This window comes from Psammomys obesus, unplaced genomic scaffold (genome assembly GCF_907164565.1).
Source record: "Psammomys obesus unplaced genomic scaffold, mPsaObe1.curated_primary_1811, whole genome shotgun sequence".
Classification (NCBI taxonomy): domain Eukaryota; kingdom Metazoa; phylum Chordata; class Mammalia; order Rodentia; family Muridae; genus Psammomys; species Psammomys obesus.
Genome location: NW_026585687.1, coordinates 4026903 through 4049434, shown reverse-complemented (window position 1 = coordinate 4049434; position 22532 = coordinate 4026903). Strand labels below are relative to the sequence as shown.

General features: G+C 36.9%; 1 protein-coding gene across 1 annotated transcript; it reads right to left on the bottom strand.

Annotated features, from left to right (window-relative positions):
- Positions 1 to 21002: 21002 nt before the first annotated feature.
- On the bottom strand, positions 21003 to 22115 carry Lpar4 (lysophosphatidic acid receptor 4). Its single transcript, XM_055592775.1, has one exon. The coding sequence runs from the start codon at positions 22113 to 22115 to the stop codon at positions 21003 to 21005; it is 1113 nt and encodes a 370-aa protein (XP_055448750.1).
- Positions 22116 to 22532: the final 417 nt, after the last annotated feature.

Sequence of the window (22532 nt, the reverse complement as noted above, 5' to 3'; positions counted from 1 at the left end):
TGAGACCTGATATTTTTATATATTTCACTTTTAATGAAGATTTTGTATTCTAAAAATGTCAGGTTATTTATCAAAAACTGTTCAAGTACTGTGTGAAAAAGTTAAAGTCTGAACCTGCATCTGAGTCCAAGGTAAATTCTCTTCCTACTGTTTTGTTGTCTCTTATTAGTGAATTACACAGTGAATAGTAGCTTTTCAAGAAAAGTAATTCTTTCTGGCTGTTTCCAGAAGGAAACTGATCATTTCTATCTCCAACCAGAAGAAACCTCCTTAGAGCTGAATGCTTCTTTTCACTAAATCAATAACCATAGCCTGAACCTTGGAAACCCTTCTCATAGAATTAATTCCTCACCACAAAGGCATTCTTCACAGAGGGATCTGCAAACTACATGAACAATGCCTAGAATATTTCCTGGAAAAAAAAAATACATGCACTATTGATATTCTAGGATGCCCAGTCCACTAGCTAAAAGCAACATTTCCAGTAGAGTTTCTGGAAATATTTGATAATTACATTGTATGCAGAAACAAGAAAAGGGGACTTGAGAAGAGTTGAGAATCTTCATGTTTTTATTCCTTTCACAGTTCTTTTCTCCTGTTCTTGGGCTTAGTTGTGACTAGGTCTTTTCCGACCACTCATGAAGTAACACATTTCCACAATTAGTCTGCACAGACACTTGCTGCTCATGAAGCACAGATTTACAGCTATCTTCATTTGTTTTTCCTTGAGGCATCCAGTAGACAAATATGAGGTAAGCATGAAGTATTTACACAAGGGGAGGAATTCAAAAGCAGACTCACAGAGAAAGTGAAAGAGGATGGTGCTGTGTACAGACCTTATGCATTCATGTAGCCTCCACAAACGGTTCAGAAAATGACCCCTGAAAGTTAGAAGTAGTAGATTACTGTATAACTATCAGCTATTAATCTCTCCAGGACTCCTGCTTCGCTACCTCAATGCACAAGAACATTTAGAAAATGCCTTTATCTCCCCAAAGAATGGATGTTCTCACTGACACTTGGGTTTACTTGTATAAGTATCATCCACGTCAGAAACTACAGGAGCTAGGGCATGTTCTTTTCTTTCTTGAGGCTGTCAACTCCAAGGTCAAAGCAAGAGCAAGCTTGTATTTCATAGCTCTTTCAATCCTAATAGATACACAGAATAGTACCAAAGGTAGCCTTGTTCTCAGGCTCTGTAGTGACCTGCTTCATTCCTAGGACAAAAAAACCAAAAAACAAACAAACAAACAAAAAACCATAGAGAAGGCAGCCAGGGACTCTATTACAGTAGAAGTAGAAAATTATAGGTTCAAGATCTAGCCAAAGGCTACATAAATGTACACATACTCAGGATATGTACATGTGTAAGTAATGAAAAATAAGATAAAATCTTAAAAAAAAAAACACATTGATAATCACTACTCACCAAAAGAAGAATGATAAAAGTCACTTAACAGAACATAGTCCAGAAAATTGATTCAGAAATTACAGCCAATGTCCTCTGAGTTCCTTGAAGTACATAGCTCACAACCTGACACCTTCCCCTCTGGTTCTTTCACACAATAAACATTTATTGATCACCCATTATCTACCAGATGAATTATGTCACAAAAGAAAACATATTTAATAGGAGAGGCAGATACACATGTCATATGCTAACTCAGAGTATAGACCAGCCAGGTAGTTCTGCCTGAGGACGATGAGAAAGGCTTAACTTCTGAACTTGGATTTCAAAGATAATTATAAATGACAAATCTGACTGGATTTAAGCCTCACTGCATGAGATGGAAAGCATTGACACTTCTTAGGTGGCCAAAAACCCAAGAGTACATAGGTCATGGGCTTAGGGGAAAACCAAATACTATTGTTCTGCTAAAGGAACGTAGCAATAAAGAGATTCCTAACAACAGTCTGCGAAATTGGCACGAGTGCCTCATTCAGCCATCATGAGAGATACTTCCTATTTCATTAGATGCCAACTAACACAGAGACCCACAACTAGACAATGTGCAGAGAGTGAGAGACCTTGGCACATTCCTTCTAAATAGGATGTCTGAGCCAAAAGGGATGAATCACACCAAGAAAACAGTGTCTTCCAGGCAGAACAGAACAGAACTGATATACACATAAACTTGCAAAAACTATAGCAGTATCCACAGGGCCTACACAGGTTTAAGACAGATGGGGTCCCAGAGTGGAGACAAGGAGGTGTTCACAAGCTCTCATCCTTAACCAAGAAGTTATCTACAATTAACACCCATTTGAAAAGGAAAAATTAGTTTTTTTCCATTGGAGTCTCCGTGAATATATAAAACATATTTAAAGATAGGCACTATGCCCAGCAGAAGATGGCCAATACAACATGGACTCAGTGACATTTTTGTGGTTGTTTTGTCTCAGATTACTTTGTTGATTTTTTTTTGTTTGTTTTTGTTTGTTTGTTTTAACTCTTACTGGTCTTTTGTATATAATGGCTTTTAATTTCATGTTTTTATGGGTTTTGTTCTTTGGAGTTTGTATGTGTATGTGCTTTTTCTTTACTAGGGTTTTTTTTTGGTATTTTATTCTTTCTTTGTATTTTTAGTTCCCAGTTTGTTTGTTTTCTGAAGAGAGAGGAAAATACGGCAAAGGCACGAAGTTCGATGGATGGGAAGATGGAGAGAATATGGAAGATGGGGATGGGGAAATTGTGATCAAAATATATTATATAAAAATATTTTATGTAAGAAGTGGGAAATAGTAAGAGCTGGAGGGGACAGGAACTCCACAAGGAGAGCAACAGAACAAGATAATTTGAACACAGGGAACTTCCCAGAGACTCATACTCCAACCAAGGACTATTCGTGGAGATGACCTGAAACCGCTGAACAGGTGTAGCCCATGGCAGTTCAGTGTCCAAGTGGGTTACATAGTAATGGGAAGAGGGACTGCCTCTGACATAATCTGATTGGCCTGCTCATTGATCACTTCCCCCTGAGGGGGGAGCAGCCTTACCAGGCCACAGTAGAGGACAATGAAGCCACTTTTGATGAGAACTGATAGACTAAGATCAGAAAGAAGAGGAGAACCTCCCCTATCAGTGGACTTGGGGAGTGGCATGCATGCAGAAAGGGGAGGGAGGGTGGGATCGGGAGGGGAGGAGGGAGGGGCTTGTGGGGGATACAAAATGAATAAAGTGTAATTAATAAAAAAATATTTTCAATGAAAAGGCTTTAAAATGAAATAAAAAACAAATAAACAATGAATATTCACAACTTTGATGAATAGACTGCCATGAATTTGACAGAGCACATAGTGCATTTTCTGTTAGTATCACATGAAAACCTGAGACTGGGTTTATATAGAAAAGAGAATTATTTAGTTCACAGTTTTGGAGGATGAAAGTCCAAATAGCATAGAGCTGATCTAATAAGGATCACATTTTGCATATCAGTTGTGGCAGATGCCATAATGGTGGACACATGCAAAATTACCAATTACTTCACAATTTAGACAGCCAGGTGAAGGTTGGATGGAGTGAGGAGTGGGCATATTCTGTTAATAACAACCCTTACATGATGGCTGACTCAGAAGAGCAAGTGTAATTGGCTTAATCTTTTCATTCTTTCCATTTATTTTTTGATGGTACAATTCCGCTAACCTCTAACTAGCCTTCACCTTCTATAGATTCTGTCATCTCTACACTGCCAATCTGGAGACAAGACTTCCAATGGTTAGGCCCTTAGGGAACACAAACTATAGCAGGGGTTATTCTATTCTACCGTTGAGTTCCATTTTGACAGTGCATATAACACTTCATTTAATATTTTGGGTTCCTAGAAAGCAACAAAAATGAAATTTCTTACTCATAAAATAAGAAATCAACCATCACACCTTTCTTTCAGAAAAAAGTCTTTCTTACATTTACTTAAAGGCTAGCATAGGATTTCTACTTGTAGCAACCTATTTCATGTATTGCTGACTATTCATAATTTTTTTATTTTTTAATTTATTTTTTATTAATTATAATTTATTCATTTTGTACCCCATGTGTGAGTGCCATGTTGATTTTAAAATAGAGAAGCCATGCCATGTGCTCTCCTCTCTACCACTCCTGCAAAACTCCAAGCTGCACACATTCAAACACTGGCTCTCAATATTTCTGACCTAAGGTGCTACTTCCAAGCTTTTAAAAAAAACTTTTCTTCCTGATTTCTGTACACTCTGCTCGCTCTCTCTCTCTCTCTCTCTCTCTCTCTCTCTCTCTCTCTCCCTCTGCTTTAAATTCTTATCTAACGATTTTTTTTTCATTGGGTTTATATTTATAAGACTTCCTTAATCATAACTGTTTATTTTATCTTCTTTTAGACTAGGACAACAACAAGCCTCATTTTAAATTAGTAAGTACTTTTATAAAATTTCAAAGTTATGTTTTATAATATATATAATTCAACCCTGGTTCAATAATAATAAAATTTCAAACTCATAAAGGTCTATTTAAATTAAGCTAATTTAAAATATATGTCTCACTGCCTATGTCTTTATCAATTCCTAAATTAATAAATGCTGTTTCTCTTGCCATGAGCTGCCTATGATCAAGACTGACCACTAGGTTTTATGGCTAATGAGTTTGATATAATAAATTCAATTATAATTTTAAAATTGCTTTATACTGTTCTATGATATTGTTTGTTTTAAAACTCATAACTCAGGGCTTACTACATAGAGGTTTTTACCAATATTCTAAATTAAGATCTATTAATTTTAGAGGTATTTATGTTAAAACTTGGTCATTGAGCTATATCTTTACTATCAAAAGTTTAAAATATGCTTGGTCTTGTTTTCTAAAAATGGCATTATTATTAATCTATAGTATATTCTTAGACTTTTATAAGCTATGTACTTTTTATATACTAAATCATACACAAAACTGTTGTGCTCTCACTTTAATGGACTATATTTATGATTTTTAAGGCTCCGGCTTAAGAGGGACAAAACCTAAAGTCCTAATATTTAGTGCTTAACAAATGCAAGTAAATAGTCAACTCATAGATTATCAAGTCCTCTAACGTCCAAAAATTTATTTATAGTCCTACAGATGCAAACATGGTCTCAATGCCATCTTTAATAAACAGCTGAGGATGGTCCTTGAGTCACCATACAGGAGCTGGTAAAAATAATAAGAGAGGCACCTTCCCCAACAAACTCATCTACAGCAAAACCTATGCTCCAGACCTTGGCTGCTGCTTTGAGGCTGTTGGCATTCCCGCACAGAAAAACAAGATGTCTACGATGCCCCATCCAGCAGGGGTATAGCCAGAAGTCAATTCTGCCTGGTGACTGTTTCAAATGCAGCCAAAGGGGACACTGGTCCCTCAGCTGCCTCAACAAGCTATGGTTGCCTGCAGGCAGACTGGCCTCTGGGAGTCAAACTGCAGGTTTGTCCTCTGTGCCCAGCCGTGGAGATTCAACCAGCACAGGAGCCAAAGACACTTCCAGCCTTCCAGCTCTTGGCCTGGCTGAGGACAAATGGCTCCTTGAAACAGCGACCTCCACCACCATTGTCCAGCCCAGGGTAACATTGTAGGTCTGTTTTGGCCTCAGACTTGGGTCCCACGGACCCCAACTTCTATCTTGGGAGACTCAAGATGCCTTCTCAGTTCTCTTCATGTGCAGGAGACCAGGCCTTAAGCCTGAGTCCTAGAGTTGCTGTTGTCAGGCCTAGACACAATATGCCTTGTTACCAGACACAAGAAACAGGCCCAAATGGATCCTTTCACTATCATTTTAGCTAAAGGACAGTAAATGTTCATAGCAGCCTCACCTATGTCTCACAGTAAATAGCTAGATACAAAAGCCCACCTCAAAAAATGTTGTTTGAGGGTATAAGAAATTGTCTTAAGGTTGGTAAACCCGAGTTATACATGTTCAAGAGCCTAAGACAGCGTCTTAAGGCTGGTAAATTCAAGTTATAAATGTTTGAGGGTCCGTAGGTGGCTTCACAAATGCCCAATAACCCCAATAACCAGTTTGTCAGGTCCCTTGGGGCTGACTGTAGAGATGCCTGCTTATGGATCCCAACACCCCAGCTTTAGTGCACTCCCTTGTCTCCTCCCAAACCCACACTCACTTTCTCAATTCTTCTCCTGCCCTTCCCCAAGTAAACTGATAGAGGAAGTCCTTTTCCCCTTCCCTCAAATCCTAGCCATTAGGTCTCATCAGGAGTGGCACATTGTCTTCCTCTGTGACCTGGTGAGGCTGCTAACCATCAGGGGGAGGTGATCAAAGAGCCAGCCACTGAGTTCATGTCAGATACAGTTCCTGTTCCTATGACTAGGACACCCACTTGGAGACTGAGCAGCCAAGGGCTACATCAGTGCAGAGATTCTAGGTTATCTCCATGCATGCTGCTTGGTTGGAGTATCAGTCTAAGAAAGACCACTGTGCCCAAAATTTATGGTTCTGTAGCTCTCCTTTTGGAGCTCCTGTACCTTCCAGATCTTTCTATCTGCCCTTTCCTTCATAAGATTCCTTATACTCTGCCTAAAGTTTGGCTATGGTTCTCAGGATCTGCTTTGATACCCTGCAGGGTAGAGTCTTTCAGAGTTCCTTTATGGTAGGCTCCTGTCCTGTTCCCTGTTTTCTCCCTCTTCTGATGTCCATATCATTTGCCTTTCTGAATGAAGATTGGGCATTTCAACACGGGTCCTCCTTCTTTCTAAGCATCTTTACGTGTACAAATTTTAGTATGTTTATCCTATATTATATATCTAATATCCACTTATAAGTGAGTATGAACCATGTGTGTCTTTCTGCTTCTGGGATACTTCACTCAGGATGATCTTTTCTAGTTCCCACCATTTGCCTGCAAATTTCATGATTTCCTTATTTTTAGTTGCTGTGTAGTATTTCATTGTTTAAATGTACCACAATTTCTGTATCCATTCCTCCATTAAGGGACATCTGGGTTGTTTCCAAATCCTAGCTATTACAAATAAAGCTGCTAAAAACATGGTTGAGCAAAAGTCCTTGTGGTTTACTTGAACATATTTTGGATATATGCCTAAGAGTGGTATACCAGGATCTTGAGGAAGCACTATTCCTAATTGTCTGAGAAAATGCCAAATTGATTTCAAAAGTAGTTGTACAAGCTGACATTCCCACCAGCAATGGAGGATGGTTCCCCTTTCTCCAAAACCTCTCCACCATGCATTGTCACTTGAGTTTTTCATCTTGGATATTCTGATGGGTGTAAGGTCAAACCTCAGGGTTGTTTTGATTTGCATCTCCCTGATGGCTAAGAAAGTTAAATATTTCTTTTAGTATTTCTCTGCCATTTGATATTTATCTATTGAGAATTCTCTGTTTAGCTCTGTACCCCAGTTTTTAATTTGATTACTTGGTTCTTTGCTGTTTAACTTCTTGAGTTCTTTATATACTTTGGATATTAGCCCTCTGTCAGATATGAGGTTGGTGAAGATCTTTTCCCAATCTGTAGACTGTTGTTTTGTTCCGATGACGGTGTCCTTTGTTTTACAGAGGCTTTTCAGTTTCATGAAGTCCCTTTTTTTGATTGTTGATCTTAGAGCCTGTGCTGTTGGTGTTCTGTTCAGGAAGTTGTCTCCTGTGTCAATGAGTTCAAAGCTCTTTCCCACTTTTTCTTCTAACAGGTTTAGTGTTTCTGGTTTTATGTTGAGGTCTTTTATCCACTTGGAATTTAGTTTTTTGCAGGGTAATGAATATGGATTTATTTGCATTTTTCTACATGTAGACATCAGTTGGAAGAGCACCATTTGTTGAAGATGCTGTCTTTTTTCCATTGTATGGTTTTGGCTACTTTGTCAAAAATCAAGTATCCGTAGGTGTGTGGGTTTATTTCTGGGTCTTCTATTTCATTCCATTGATTCATCATTCTGTTCCTATCATAGTACCATACTGTTTTTATTACTATTACTCTGAAGTACAGCTTGAAGTGAGGGATGGAAATACCTCCAGATGATCTGTTCTTGTACAGGATTGTTTTAGCAATTCTCTTTTTTGTTGTTGTTTTGTTTTTCCATATGAAATTGAGAATTGTTCTTTAAAATTCTGTAAATAATTGTGTTGGTATTTTGATAGGGTTTGCACTGAATCTGTAGATTGCTTTTGGCAGGATGGCCATTTTCATTATGTTAACTATACAGATCCATGATCATGGGAGATCTTTCCATTTTCAGATATATTCTTCAATTTCTTTCTTCAGAGACTTGAAATATTTTTCAAAGAGGTTTTTCACTGGCTTGATTAGAGTCACACCAAGGTGTTATTAATGGCTATTGTGAAGGGTGTTATTTCCCTAATTTCTTTCTCAGTCCTTTTGTCTTTCATGTACAGGAGGGCTACTGAAATTTTTTGAGTTGATTTTGTATCCAGCCACTTTGCTGGAGATGTCTGTCAGCTAAAAGTGTTCTCTGGTTGAATTTTTGAGATCACTCATGTATACTGTCATATCATCTGCAAATAGTGATACTTTGAGTTCTTCCCTTCTGATTTGTGTCCCCTTGATCCCCTTTAGTTGTCTAATTGTTCTAGCTAAGATTTCAAGTACTATGTTGAAGAGATAAAGAGAGAGTGGGAAGCCTTGCCTTGTCCCTGATTTCAGTGGGGTTGATTTAAGTTTCTCTCCATGTATTTTGATGTTGGCAATAAGCTTGCTGCATTTTATCTTTACTATGTTTAGGTGTGTGCCTTGTATCCTTGATCTCTCCAAGGCTTTCAATATGAATGGGTGCTGGATTTTGTCAAATGCTTTTTTAGCATCTAAGGAGATGATCATTTGTTGTTGTTTTCCCTTTCTTTCAGTTTGTTTATATGGTAGATTATGTTGATGGATTTTTGTATATTGAACCACCCCTGCATGCCTGGGATGTAGCCTACTTTGTCATGGTGGGTATCTTTTATGTTTTCTTGGATTCGGTTTGCAAATATTTTATTGAGTATTTTTGCATCAATGTTCATAAGTGAGCTAGGTCTTAAATTCTCTTTTTTTTGTTGCTTCTTTGTGAAATTTAGGTATCAAGGTGACTGTGGCTTCTTAGAAGGAGGTTGGTAATGTTCCTTCTGTTTCTGTTTTGTGGAATAGTTTGAAGAGAATTGGAGTTAGCTCCTCTTTGATGTTTTGGTAGAATTCTGCAGTTGCATATAAGCTTTTGTAGTAAGACCTAATGATTGTTTGGATTTCCTCAGTGTCTGTCCTTATGTCCCTCTTTTCACTTCTGATTTTGCTAATTTGGATAGTTTTTTCCTGCCTTTTAGTTAGTTTGGCTATTGGTTTGTCTATCTTGTTAATTTTTTCAAAGAATGAGTTCTTGGTCTCATTGAGTCTTTGAATTATTTTCTTTGTTTCTAATTCATTGATTTCAGCTAGGAGTTTGATTATTTCCAATTGTTTACTCCTCTTGGGTGTGTCTTCCCCCCCCCCCCCCCCGGGCTTTTAGGTATGCTGTTAAGTTTTGGAGGCACTTAGTGCTATGAACTTTCCTCTTAGCACTGTTTTCATTGTGTTCCATCAATTTGGGTAAATTGTTCCTTCATTTTCATTGCATTTTAGGAAGACTCTAATTTCTTTTTATCTTTTCTTCCCTGACCAAGATGTCATTGAGTAGAGAGTTGTTCAGTTTCCATGTGTATGTAGGCTTTTTGTTATTTTTGTTGTTGTTGAGGTCTAATTTTAAGTGATGGTGGTCTGATAGGATACAAATTATTATTTCAATCTTGATATGCTGAAAAGAATGTGAATAGTACTATAGACATCTGTTAGGTCCATTTGATTGAGGGTCTTTGTGAGTGTCATTATTTCCCTGTTCATCTTCTGTCTAGATGATCTGTCCCTTGGTGAGAGTGTTGTGTTAAAGTCCCCCACTATGATGGTGTTGGGATCAATGTGTGATTTCAGCTTTAATTATATTTCCTTTAAAAATGTAAGTGCTCTTGTATTTGGGGATAGATGTTCAGAATTGTGATGTCTTCCTGGTGGATTTTTGCATTGATGAGAATAAAGAGCCCCTCCTCATCTTTTTTGATTAATTTTGGTTGAAAACCTATTTTATTAATTATTAGGATATCTATCCCAGCTTGTTTTCTGGGTCCATTTGCTTAAAAAACACTTTTCCAGCCCTTTACTCTGAGGTAATGTTTATCTTTGTTGCAGAAGTGGGCTTCTTGGATGCAACAGAATGTTGAATCCTGTTTCTGCTACCATTCTGTTAGTCTTTGTCTTTTTATTGAAGAGTTGAGTCCATTGGTGTTGGTACATAATAGTGACTGATGAATGTTAGTTCCTTTTGTTACTGTGTTTCTATGCTTATTTTCTTTTAATTTTTTGCTTTGAAATTATTTATATCTTTTGTTTTCTTGAGTGTAGTTGATTTCATTAGATTGGAGTTTTCCTTCTAGTATCTTCTGTAGGGCTGTGTTGCTTTATAGATATTGTTTAAGTTTAGTTTTGTCATGTAATATTTTGTTTTCTCCATCTATGTTGATTGAAATCTTTTCTAGGTATATTGGTCTGGGTTGGCATCTGTGGTTTCTTAAAGTGCACATGACTTCTGTCCGGGCCTTTCTACCTTTCATTGTTTCTGTTGAGAAGTCTGGTGTGATTCTGACAGGTCTACTTTTTATAAAGTTACTTGGCCCTTTTCCTTTGCTGCTTTTAATATTTTTTCTTTGGTCTGTTTATTTAGTGTTTTGACTATTTTGTGATGTGAGGAATTGCTTTTCTGGTCTAGTCTATTTGGTGTTCTGTAGGCCTCTTGTATGTTTAAGGGCATCTCTTTCTTTAAGTTGGGAAAATTTTCTTCTATGATTTTCTTGAAAATATTTCCTGGACCTTGGAGCCTGGAATCTTCTTTCTCGTCTATTCCTATCACTCTTAGGTTTCATCTTTTCATGGTGTTGATTTCTTGGATGTTTTTTGTTTAGAACTTTTATGATTTTACTTTTTCTTTGAGAGATGTATCAATTTCTGTCAATATATCTTTATGGACTGAGGTTTTCTCTTCCATCTCTTGTATTCTGTTGGTGATGCTTACGTTTGTTGTTCCTGATCTTTTCTCTAAGTTCTCTAGCTCCAGCGTTTTCTCTGTTTGTGTTTTCTTTATTGATTCTAATTCTGTTTTCATGTCTTTCACCATTTCATTCATCCGTTTGAATGTGGATTCCTGTGCTTACATAATGACCTCTATTTTTTGTTTATTTCTTCATTTCTTCTCTTTATGCGACTGCTTGTACCTCTGCCTGTGGCTCTATTTGTTTGCCTGTATTTGCTCATATTTCTTGATAGCTTTGTTTGTTTCCTATCTATATACTTCTACTTGTGCCTCTATATGTACATCTATTTGCCTGTTTTTTTTTGAGAGCTTTGTTCATTTCCTCTTTATGTGCCTCTAGTAACTGGATAAGCATAGATTTGAGGTCATTTTTCCATATTTCAGATGAATTAGAAGATTTATTGATTTTGAGGGTTGCTGGTTGAAGCCATGATATCACGATTTTTGTTGGATGTGTTCTTATGCTGCCCTTTAGCCATCTGCTTATTTGTAAACTTCACCATTTGTTCCTGGACTCTGTACTTCCAACTGGGTCCTTCTGTCTCTTGTGTCTGGAGTATTCTTCAGAAAGATGAGAGAGGTCCACCAGTTTGAGAGTGGATATTGGTTTCAGCTATAGCTAAGGAAGGAAGTTTGCAAGCACATGTGCATAAGCATGTATGTGTGCGTGGAAGTGTGCCTTGAGGGACAGGGTGATAGTTCGTGTATATGCCTGGAAGGGCTTAAGAGCAGGAGAAAGTGCTGATGCTGGCGCTGTTCAAGGGTACAATGTGCATGTGCAGGTGCCCTGAATACCTCAGTGGCCTTCAGGCCTGTGGTACTGTCCTCCCATAATTCATATCTGTGTGGGCTCCAGGAATTGTTTGTACTCCACTGATAGATGCATGGAACAGGGGCTTCAATGTTGAGAACGCTGTCCCAAGGATCCCTATGTTGCCCACACTGGGTGTGTAGTTGGGAGGGATCCGATGTTGGCTGCTAGTGTAGAGGGACCCTGGATCTGGGCCTCTGCAAGCACTCACTTGAAGGCGCACTCACTTGCTTGCAGGCCTATTCAGAAAGCACAGCAGTTTCCCTCCTGTTCTCTGCTCTCAGATTTGGGCTAGCAGGGGCAAATGAGAATTTAGGAGATTCATCACCTCAGTGGTGTCCACTGTTTGGCCGTCAGGCAGGGATGGGGATGCCTGTACTTGGGATAGCTGCCTCTGCAGTCTCAGTCACAGAGCATTGAGGTTCCTGCTGCTGCTCCTCCGCAGCCACAGCCCTGGGAGGCCTGCCTATGCTGTTTCAGTCACTTGAGCATGGAGTCGCCTGCTTGGGCTAGCTGCTGCCCCACTGAAGCAGCAGCCCTGGGAGACTGCCTATGCCATTTTAGTCACAGTGCTTGGAGGATAGTACTTGGGGCAAACACTGCCAACTTCGCTGAGCAGGGAGGCCCATGCTTGGGGCAAGGGGCAGTGTAGAGGTGTTGAATATTTGTTACTCTCAGTCCCCTGAGAAGTCCAAGGGTGACCTGGATCTAAACTGGCCCAGATCACGAGTTGTCCCCTCTTGCCGAAGGAAACCTCAATGTCGATATTCTCTGGCTTTAGCTGCTCCTCTACTCACCAATTTCAGAGTTACGGATCCTGTGCACTCTTCAGATGTGATGCGCACTAGTCGCCGACATCTTGGACTCCTCGGACTATTCATAAAAAGTACTTTAAAAAGACATATTATACACATACCATACATAAACATATTCAAAAACATTACTGTATATGATATTTAAGTCTATGATTGCAGTATATACTAGACAACTACATATGCACAAGTGCTCAATCATGGGCAGTGAGCTTCATGATGACTGTCAAACATGGTTAAGCTTAGTGCATAATTTGGGGCACAGAAAATATTGATGCCGATGGTTAAATTCTGTTTTGAACTTTTTTAAAGCCAACAAAAACAAGTTTATAAGAACAATTTGGGTGCTTTTGTATTCTATAATTTCATTTTAAGAAGATCTAATTTAATTTCTTTTTAATTTACCTTCTAGTAATTCAGTGAAGATGTCTATTTTTTATTAGCGTTAATTATGCCCTGTTTTTCAACTTAGTAAAAGAGTTTTTTATTCAAGCATTTTACCACTCTGTAGTTCAGCCCTATCTTTCCTCTTAGCAGACACATGCCATTTGTCACAGAAGGCTGCAAAAGGCAGAATGAACAGTTCATAGAAATCCATCTTAGTTTTTGAGAACAGCTAATCCCCAGGCACACTCTGCTTTAGAGAGAGGTGTGTCAGGCATTCCCTATTCTGAAACTTAAACATGAAGTCAAAAATGGCCCATTGCAAACCGAAGCTGTGGCAAATATACCTGCAAGTGTTTCAGCTAAACAATAACTGATAAATTAACAGTGGAGTAGAAAGTCCCCATAACAAATTGGATCTCTGAAATTTCATTTTTTTTTCTTCTTGAGATTAATCTGGATGCAAGCTGGAAGAGTGATTAGAAAATAGGTCATTTCTGGTTAGTACTCAAGTGCCAAGCACCTTTAGTCAAGAGACAGCCTAGAGAGAAGGGAAGACTCCAAGAACACATTCATCTCTGATTAACCAAGATAGAGTTTGTCTGTCCTTACAGCTCTGGCCAGCCCACAATTCACGTTTGTTCGAAAACAGAGAGCTATACATTTTCCATATAAATTCCAACTAGGCACTGTTCATTTGCATCCCCTCCCTCGTCACAAGCCACTCCAGTTCCTCTGAGGTTAGCTGACCAGCAGCTGCGAAGAGACCTTTTCTCCATGAATGCATAATTGGTCATTGATGAATGAACAGGCATTCACTCAGTCTACCTGACCTAGGCAAAAAATCTCTAACCATCATCCCAGATGTCCATGTTGGTCAACACAATCTCCATATAATTTATAAGGTATTAAATATCAAAAATAATGGATCTTTTCAGTTAGCATCTTGGCAGATGATGATAGCAGTGCATTTTATTTGAAAAGCCAGTACAGACTTCTCCCAGTAAAACTGCAAACAGAAAACTGTGAGCATTGGCCACAGATCCTCCTAGAAAAAGGCTGCCATTATACTCCATTACAGTTGAGGCTATGTGTGTGCCTCCTGGATAGCATCCAATTACATAGCACTTTCCCCTCCCGTCTTGCTTGCTTTTACTTCTTTTTTTCTTTGTTTTTAGTAAAAACATGTCCTCTGAATGGCTAGACAGTGGTTTATAGTAAAGAAATAGCTTGCAAATCAACTAGAGGAATGTGTGCTAAAAGGAATGGGAGCTTTTCAAAATTACCAGTAACAAGATACTTCTTTGTAGTCAGCTTTATGTGGTATGTGGCATGCCATATGGACTGAAGGTTCCAGTCTAATATATAACTCCAAGTGCCAGGGAGGACAAATTAAATGAGAGGAAACTGCGAAAGGAAAAGTGGAGTTATTTACTTGGGATCTGCATACAGCTTAAGAGTTTAAAATATATTCAAGACATGTCTTTCTTTGCGCTCTTCCTTTAATTTGAGAACGCCTGTATTCTACAGAAAAATACTAAGAAAGGCAGACTCATGAGCACATTTTAGCTAGGAAATAAAGTTGACCACTGGAAAGTAAAACAAAGATTATGCTCTTCAACATACAGGTTTTCAGGCATAAAGGGATTGGAAATTATGTTGGACTCAGAAAGAAAAAAAAAGATTCAAGGAATAAATTGAAAGGCAGTGGAGTATGGAAGGGTTCTAACATCAAAGAGACCTCAGTTCTTCTAGAATATCCACATCTCTTCATTTCAAAAGTGTGACTTAAGCATTTCTTGTACTGAATACTGTATTAAAAAAAAAAAAACTTGGTTTCCCTAATGGAGTTTACATTTTTATTGGGAAAGTTGCATGGCACCCAATGAAAAAGAATATTCAAGAGGAAAAAGGGGGACTTTCAGAGAGCACTGAGAAGAAAACCAAAATAGTGTAAGACTTTAGTTAAGGCATCTACTATAGATTAGATGACAAAGAAAGCATATATGAAAAGGTGGCATTTGACCCTGAATAATGAGAGGCAGCCACATAGCCACATAAAGACCTGGTGGAAAAATAATCTACACAAAGGCTCCAACAACCACAAAGGTACTAAACCAAGAATGAGCTTCATTCTAATGGACAGCACAACAATTAGTGTATGTCCGCTTAAAAGTGAAGACAATAGTGGTAACACACACATTGGACATATAAGGTAAATGCCTGATTATGGAGTTCTTCTCTCATTTATGCGTCATGGCAGCAACAATTTACTATCTGTAAGACTTTAGACAAGTTCCTTAACTCCCAATGTCTTCTGTTCATTCACTAATATGGAGAATAAAAGTACCAATTTCATGTAGCTCTTCACAAATGATGGCTTCTGGCAAGTGTGGGAGGTGGAAAAGGACTCAGTTTTCTTTTAGGGGTTTGCCATTGGGAGTTTGACCATGCTCTAATGAGTGAATATGTGGGTAACACATATTGGACTCAGGATATTTTTTTCTTTTTCTTTTTCTTTCTTTTTTATTGGGAAAGTTATATCAGTGGGGTGAGTGGACCTGAGAGGACTGGGAAATGAGTGTGATCATGGTGCATTATGTGAACTTTTCAAAGTAATCAACAAAAATATTTTGTTGGTGGGAAGCACCTACTTCTTAATGCTGTAGTAAAGTTTAAAGCAGATAATATATTTAAGACAGAACCTAACATATGTGTGAACTCAATAAATCTTAGCTGTTTTTATTTTTTATTAGAAAAAGACTGCATGCCTCACTTAGCTTAGAATCCAGTGGCTCCTAGGGTCCTCCTCCTGTTTAAGTCCTGATCTTGCAATTTATTAACTCTACACCTGGGTTTCCTAAGGCTTAATTACCAATAAAAATATCAATGAATACCTTCAGAATTCTGTATGTGCTACTTTCAGATATATGTGGTCACTTTAAATGTTTGTATTAATGTTGTTGTTGTTGTATTTCAAACTCTTGCCTCATGTATAAGAAGGAATAAACATCCATTTTGTGAAATTATTAAAAATAATGGAGCAACTTTTATCCCTCTTCTTAATGGTTAAAATTCCACCATTAAAAATTCCTTTTGTTGAACATGGTGGGCTATAATTCTAACACTTGAAAGGCTGAAGCAAAAGCACTGTGAGTTTGAGGCCAACATGGCATATATAATGAGACCCTGCCATTAAAAAACATGTTTCTGAAGGGGCAGTCTTGGAGCCTGCATGAATCTGGCTAGGTCCTCTGCATATGGTTGTGTAGCTTTCTGTTCTTGGAACTCTTTTTTTCACCCCTTTGGTTTTTTAAGACAGGGTTTCTCTGTGTAACCTTGGCTGTTTTGGGATTGCTTTGTAGACCAGGTTGGCCTCAACTCACAGCGATCCACTTGTCTCTGCCTCCTGGACTCTGGGATTAAAGACATGCACCACCACACCTGGCTATATCTGACTCTTTTGCCTGCACCTGAGACCTTTTTCCTCGTATTGTTTTGCCTTGTCCAGCCTTGATACGAAGATTTGTGCCTCGTCTTCTTATACCTTGTAGTGCCATGTTTTGTTGATATTCCTAGGAGGCCTGCTATTTTCTGGATAGAAAGGGAGAAACAGATATGGGGTAGAGGGGGATGTTAGTAGGGAAATTGAAGTTGGGGTGTATTCTCCGAGAAAATTAAAAAATGTTCCTTGAAATTCATAGCTATAGATGGATATAAAGTATATGCTTAACTGACACACAGAACTATGATCAAGCCAGACTCTGCCTTACTAGCTCCATGCTTGGTTTAAAACCTTTCAGTGTTTTGAGTCTCAATTTTCTCATGTACAGAAAGTGCTCTTCCTCATAGGACTGGTTGAAAGTAACAGACTGCTTAATATAATATCTAATATTCAGTGAACACCACAGTCCATGTACCCAAACTAATAAGTGCTATTTGTTTTGGATCAGCATGCATGTGCTCAGAGTTTCAGTGCTAGAACCATCAGGGACTCAAAAGTTATCTAGCCTGATCCTTTTATTAATAGAGGAATTTAGAAACAAAAGGAGGGAAAGATTTACCTAAATGAATAGGAGAGTTGAGTATAAAAATAAAAATTTGGCCCTTTAGCTTAAGTCTCTTTATTATAGCACTGATTTTTCTATCATTCAGATTCTTCTTGGAAAACATGGTTTGCTAGAAAGGATTGGGGCATAAACACTCAGCACTGATTTTGTACTGATTTTGGACAGTTGTCCAGAGTGCCATAAGCAACTACAAAACATATATTTGTTACTGTGAATAGCACTACAATGAAGCTGAGTTCAACGCAGCTGTGTTGTCTTTCGTGATTTCGGTTATATAATCATGAACAATAGAACTGGAGTATGTGGCAGCTTTAGCTTTCTTTGTAAAAAAAATGATCATGGAGACTGTAATATCAAAAAGCTGTTCCTGTATTTGATGGCACCTAATCAGAAATATAAAAATTTCTGAAAAGTACTGGATTGCACTACTTTCCGTGAATCTAGTGTCTCTCATGGTTGTCAATGAAAGAAAATTACTTTAAAATCCATCATAGTTGGGCATAGGTGTTCCTACAGCTATGACTGAAATATAATTCTATCACAGGAATCTACTTTATTGCATTGTCCTTCAACCATTCTAATAACTACAGGTTTTATTACAACATAGTCATTTAAATTTCTTAATCTTTAGAGTTCATGTTTATATTAATAAATTTCTTTGTTTAGTGAAAATAAAAAGAAAGGAAGGTACAATGTTGAGGTCCTACCATGAAACAAGGAAGAGTGAGGCTGAACAGACAAATGACTTACTATTTACTGCAGCAGTAATTTTTCCCCATCACAACCTCATTGGCACACGTTTTACAGTTCTCTGAATTAATAGGATGCCCTTTCTAAGATGAAACACTGACAAAAGAAATAAAACAGATAGAAGACAAAGGACGGGGCAATCATTCACAACCCATTGCCACTGTATTAACACAGTTTCCTGTATCATTTTCTTACCAGGCAGAAGCAGTATTTCTCTAGGTGAAATACTGAAGGGTATAAAGCCACAGAGAAAACAAGTAGATTGACTGAAACTTGGACAATCATACTAACACAGGTGTAGGAGCTTAGGAACAGATTAAAAAGGAAAACAGATATGAAACGAACAGTGTCTGTCACCATGATCTCTAAGGACTTGGCCTAGGAGGTCATAATATGTATATATATATATATATATATATATATATATATATATATATATATATATATATTAAAAGGATGGAAAGATAAAGGAGATAACTTCAGGTGCCTGAAAAACAGAATTGAATAAGTACATAATTGACCAAAGTATAATAGCTTAATAATCCAAATGTTTATTGCATTTAATAAAAATTAAATGAAAGTTGTAATCACAGCTGAAGGATTACCTGTGCTTATAAATGTAAAATAAATTCAACTTTATATTTAGGTATTCATTACAATTTGCTGGTTATACTATTCATATCAACAATTTTATTACTAGCAAATTATATTAAATATAAAAATGAAAATTAACCAAAACAATGTGAAATATGAAAGAAAAAGCAACATGAAACATGGAAATTAAACAAAAGGATAATTATTTTAAAATGTATCTTATATCAATTCAGTTAACATCCAATTCAATGATTTGATACCATAATCCTAAAATTCCGTAATTTTAACAGCTAAGAGTACAAAGAGTTCACATATATCTCAATATTACAAAAAAGAAAAAAATTGCAGAAAACAAACAAGTTTCTTGTATTTTGTTTACTAATTCGAACTTACAATATTAACCTAACAACTAAACTTCATCTAACTTAGCTTACATTTGTCTAACTGAGCCTACACTCTTATGTATTCCAACTATTACCTTTCTTTGCAAGACAATATAACATAGTTATTTTTAGGAGTTTAAATCATGAATTCAGTTTTACTATTGTTCTATTGTTTTAGCAACTTTTTTTTCAGTTAGTTCCTAACCCAAGCCTAAATTCAGCTGTTGTTAAAACTGCATTGTTCTCACTGATTTTTACTTTATTTTATTATTATTACTATTTTTAAGCCTACATATCACCAGAAAGAAAAACAAGTTAAAGAATTTCAAGAATTTGCTCATTGTTTTGGAATTTTTACCATTTCATCATTGTTTTGTGGTTTTTAATTTAACCACTCTCTGGCACAAGTTCTCTAATATACAAGATGCATTATTCCTGGAAATTTACATGAAAAATCACTGCATTTTTAAATTGCCACATTTTCTATGTATTTTTTTTTAAGCACACTGATGCACATTTAAGGTACATCTACCATACATTAGAAAAATTAACATTGTAAAGATTTCTTTTTGTTTCTGTTTTTTAAGTGAGTTATAAAAAAGATTCTTCTCTATTTGTAAATTTTAAATTGATGTTTTTATTCATTGCCTCACAAAATGGTTCCAGTTTAGCAGTTTCTTAGGAGCATTTTAATCCAAGGCATGCATCATCTGAAATTTGTAGCACTTGAAAATGCTATAGATGCACATGAATGGACAGCTAAATTTGGAGGTGCTTGTTTTATGAGGATTTGTTTCAGAAATTATGTATTTTTCTTTAATTCAATCCTGTATTAGACAAAATTTTGGCAGATTTATAATTGAATTATACAAAAAATGTTTTTAAAATAGCATAGTATTTTTAAGTTTATAGAACTTCAAAAATAATAAAACAGTAATGCAAGTGTTAGGAACTATTTTTTTTTGTTGTTATTTGTTTTTTTTTTCCCCTTTTCTAGTTTTGTGGGTTTTTTCATTATTTTTTCTTTTTTGTTTCTTTTAATGTACACATTTTTTCAATATGCTCCCAACCTGAGCACAAATTCAGCAGCACCTTGGCTACAATGTGCTTCAACATTTTACAGAAACAAGTATGCATTTCAAAGTTACAGCTATCTAATCCCCATCTCAAAAACTACTAATATAAGCTAGAAGATATATTCCTGCTATTAATTTGTTCACTTCTCTTTTCTATTTGCTCCTGACCTGGGCACAAATAATGTAGCTTTCTGGCTATACTGTGTCCCAAACACTTAATATGAAGAATAAATATTTTCTACAAGCCAGTCACCACCCACATAAAGGATAAGTAAAAGTCTTAATGAAGTATTAGTTAAAGTTTTTTAATTGGCATTGTAATTTTTTTTTCATTTTGCACCTGCAAGGTACACATGTGGCAAATTTCAGAATTAACAATTTCATATGAAAACTTCAGTATTATTTTTTTAAATAATATTTTAAAAGCTGGTACTAAATGTGGTTATATATGTGTAAATGTTATCTATATTCCAAATTTTCCCACCATATTCATTCAAACACTTTATTTCTGTTTTCAAAATCTAGATAAAATTTGCCATTCCTTTAAAATTAAACACATTACTCTTTCTCAACATGTCTTATTAACATTAGGCAAAAATAAGAGTTTTTTTTTAGTAAAATAAATTCAATGATAATTCAATAAAAAGTACTAGCATACATCAGTAGTAACATAAACATTTTTAAATAATCCCTGAATTTGTTCTATATTTATAGGCCCAACCCAATTACCAAAATCACTGGAATGCTTTTTTTTTTAAGTTTTAAAGTAACCCCCACATCACTAAAAGTCAAAACCACCTGCCATTTATGTAATGAAAATTCAACTCAACAGAAGAGTCTGATGATCTGTTTTGGTTATTGTAATTAGACTTGACCTATAATTACTGAACAAAACAGAATATGTACAATAAGTGTTCAAACAAATGTATCTGGCTATTTGGTACATTAATCTATTCTCAGTATCATTAGCTTCAATTTGTTTGTCTTATTTATAGCATAAGAAAAATATTCATAGGAGACACTGTAGCTGAACCTGAAAGACAGTTCTCGTACCTAGAAGGTGGATTCTAGCACTATTTCACCACCATTATTTGTTGTTTGATCACTAACTTCCTCTTGAATAGCTGGAAGGGAAGGCTTTGGGGTCAGAGGTGTCTCAGTCTTAAACAGGGACTCCATCCTTATATGTGTATTGATATAGAAGGATTTCTGAAAGGATTCAAGCGTGAAGTAATAGATAAAAGGATCAAAGCAACAATTCAGAGTTGCAAGGCACAGAGTGATTGGGTACATGATCTTTGCAAACCTTTCCAATAAGCAATTAGTAATGGCTTGAGAGCGCACCAAGGCATATAAAAAGAGAACGGAGTTGTATGGTACAAAGCATACCACAAAAACTGCCATGTGTACTGTGATCATCTTCAACACTTTTTTCTTATTGGTCCCAATTTGAGACAGTGTTGCCGGTTTGCGGAGGGTTCTCAGCACCACCGAAGAGCAAGAAACATTCAATATCAGAGGAATGATGAACCCTACAACTTCAATAAATATGGTGATCTTGGACAGGTACGTCTTCCAGACGCGTTTGGAGAAGCCCTCAAAGCAAGTGGTGGTGGCATTGTTGACATTAGTGGTGGAGAACAAAGAGGCTGAAATACCACCACTGAGGACTAGGATCCAGACTCCAGCACACACAATTGCAGAATTCCTCCTGGTCCTAATGGTACGAGATCGGAAGGGATAAACAATGGCTAGGAAACGATCCACACTAATGCAGGTGAGGAAGAGCATGCTCCCATAGATGTTGGTGAGGAATGCAGTACCTGAGATCTTACAGAGGGTGTCACCAAAAGGCCAGTGGCGATTAAAGTTGTAAAATATCTTGAAAGGTAGGGTACAGACGAAAAGCAAATCAGAGAGGGCAAGATTGGTGATGAAAATAGCAGTCTCACTTCTCATTTTCATGCGGAAGCAGAAGACAAACAAGGAGGCACTGTTGGTTATTAGACCCAGAATGAACACAACACTGTAGACAGCACCATTTAGATTATACTTGAAGGAGTCATCAACAATGCAAGTATTATTGTCAGTTGCATTGCCCAACCTGGGTCTAAGACTTGAATTTAAATCTTGGAATTGAAAGTCAATAAATCTTCTGTCACCCATGGATTTTTTTTTCTCCCAGAGAGCCTGCTAGCAGCAGAGGTTCGCCACTCTTGAGATTAGGAAGCAGGAGAGAATGTATTCTTCCTATAGGAGACAAAATAGAATGAGTCATCAATCTGTCTTCCCTTCAAGATTTCTGTGGAATAAAATATTCTACTTACCCAGGCAAGAAAATATATGCAATCTATCTGACTTGGCAAGTACTTTTTTTTATCACGTACCACATGTAAATGGTACTACAAAGGATATATTGCAGATATAGGAGAAATCATACAGTACAATAAGCATAGCATGACGATGAATATGAATAAGGTTATACTATTCAAGAGAAATACTTGATAGCTAAGATGTTGTTAATGTGAAATTTGTAGACCTTCTTTCAACTTTCAAAATATTTTAGAAAAGGATTTGAATTAA

Coding starts and splice junctions, on each gene's coding strand:
- Lpar4 (XM_055592775.1), bottom strand. CDS start 22,115: ATGGGTGACAGAAGATTTATTGACTTTCAATTCCAAGATTTAAATTCA.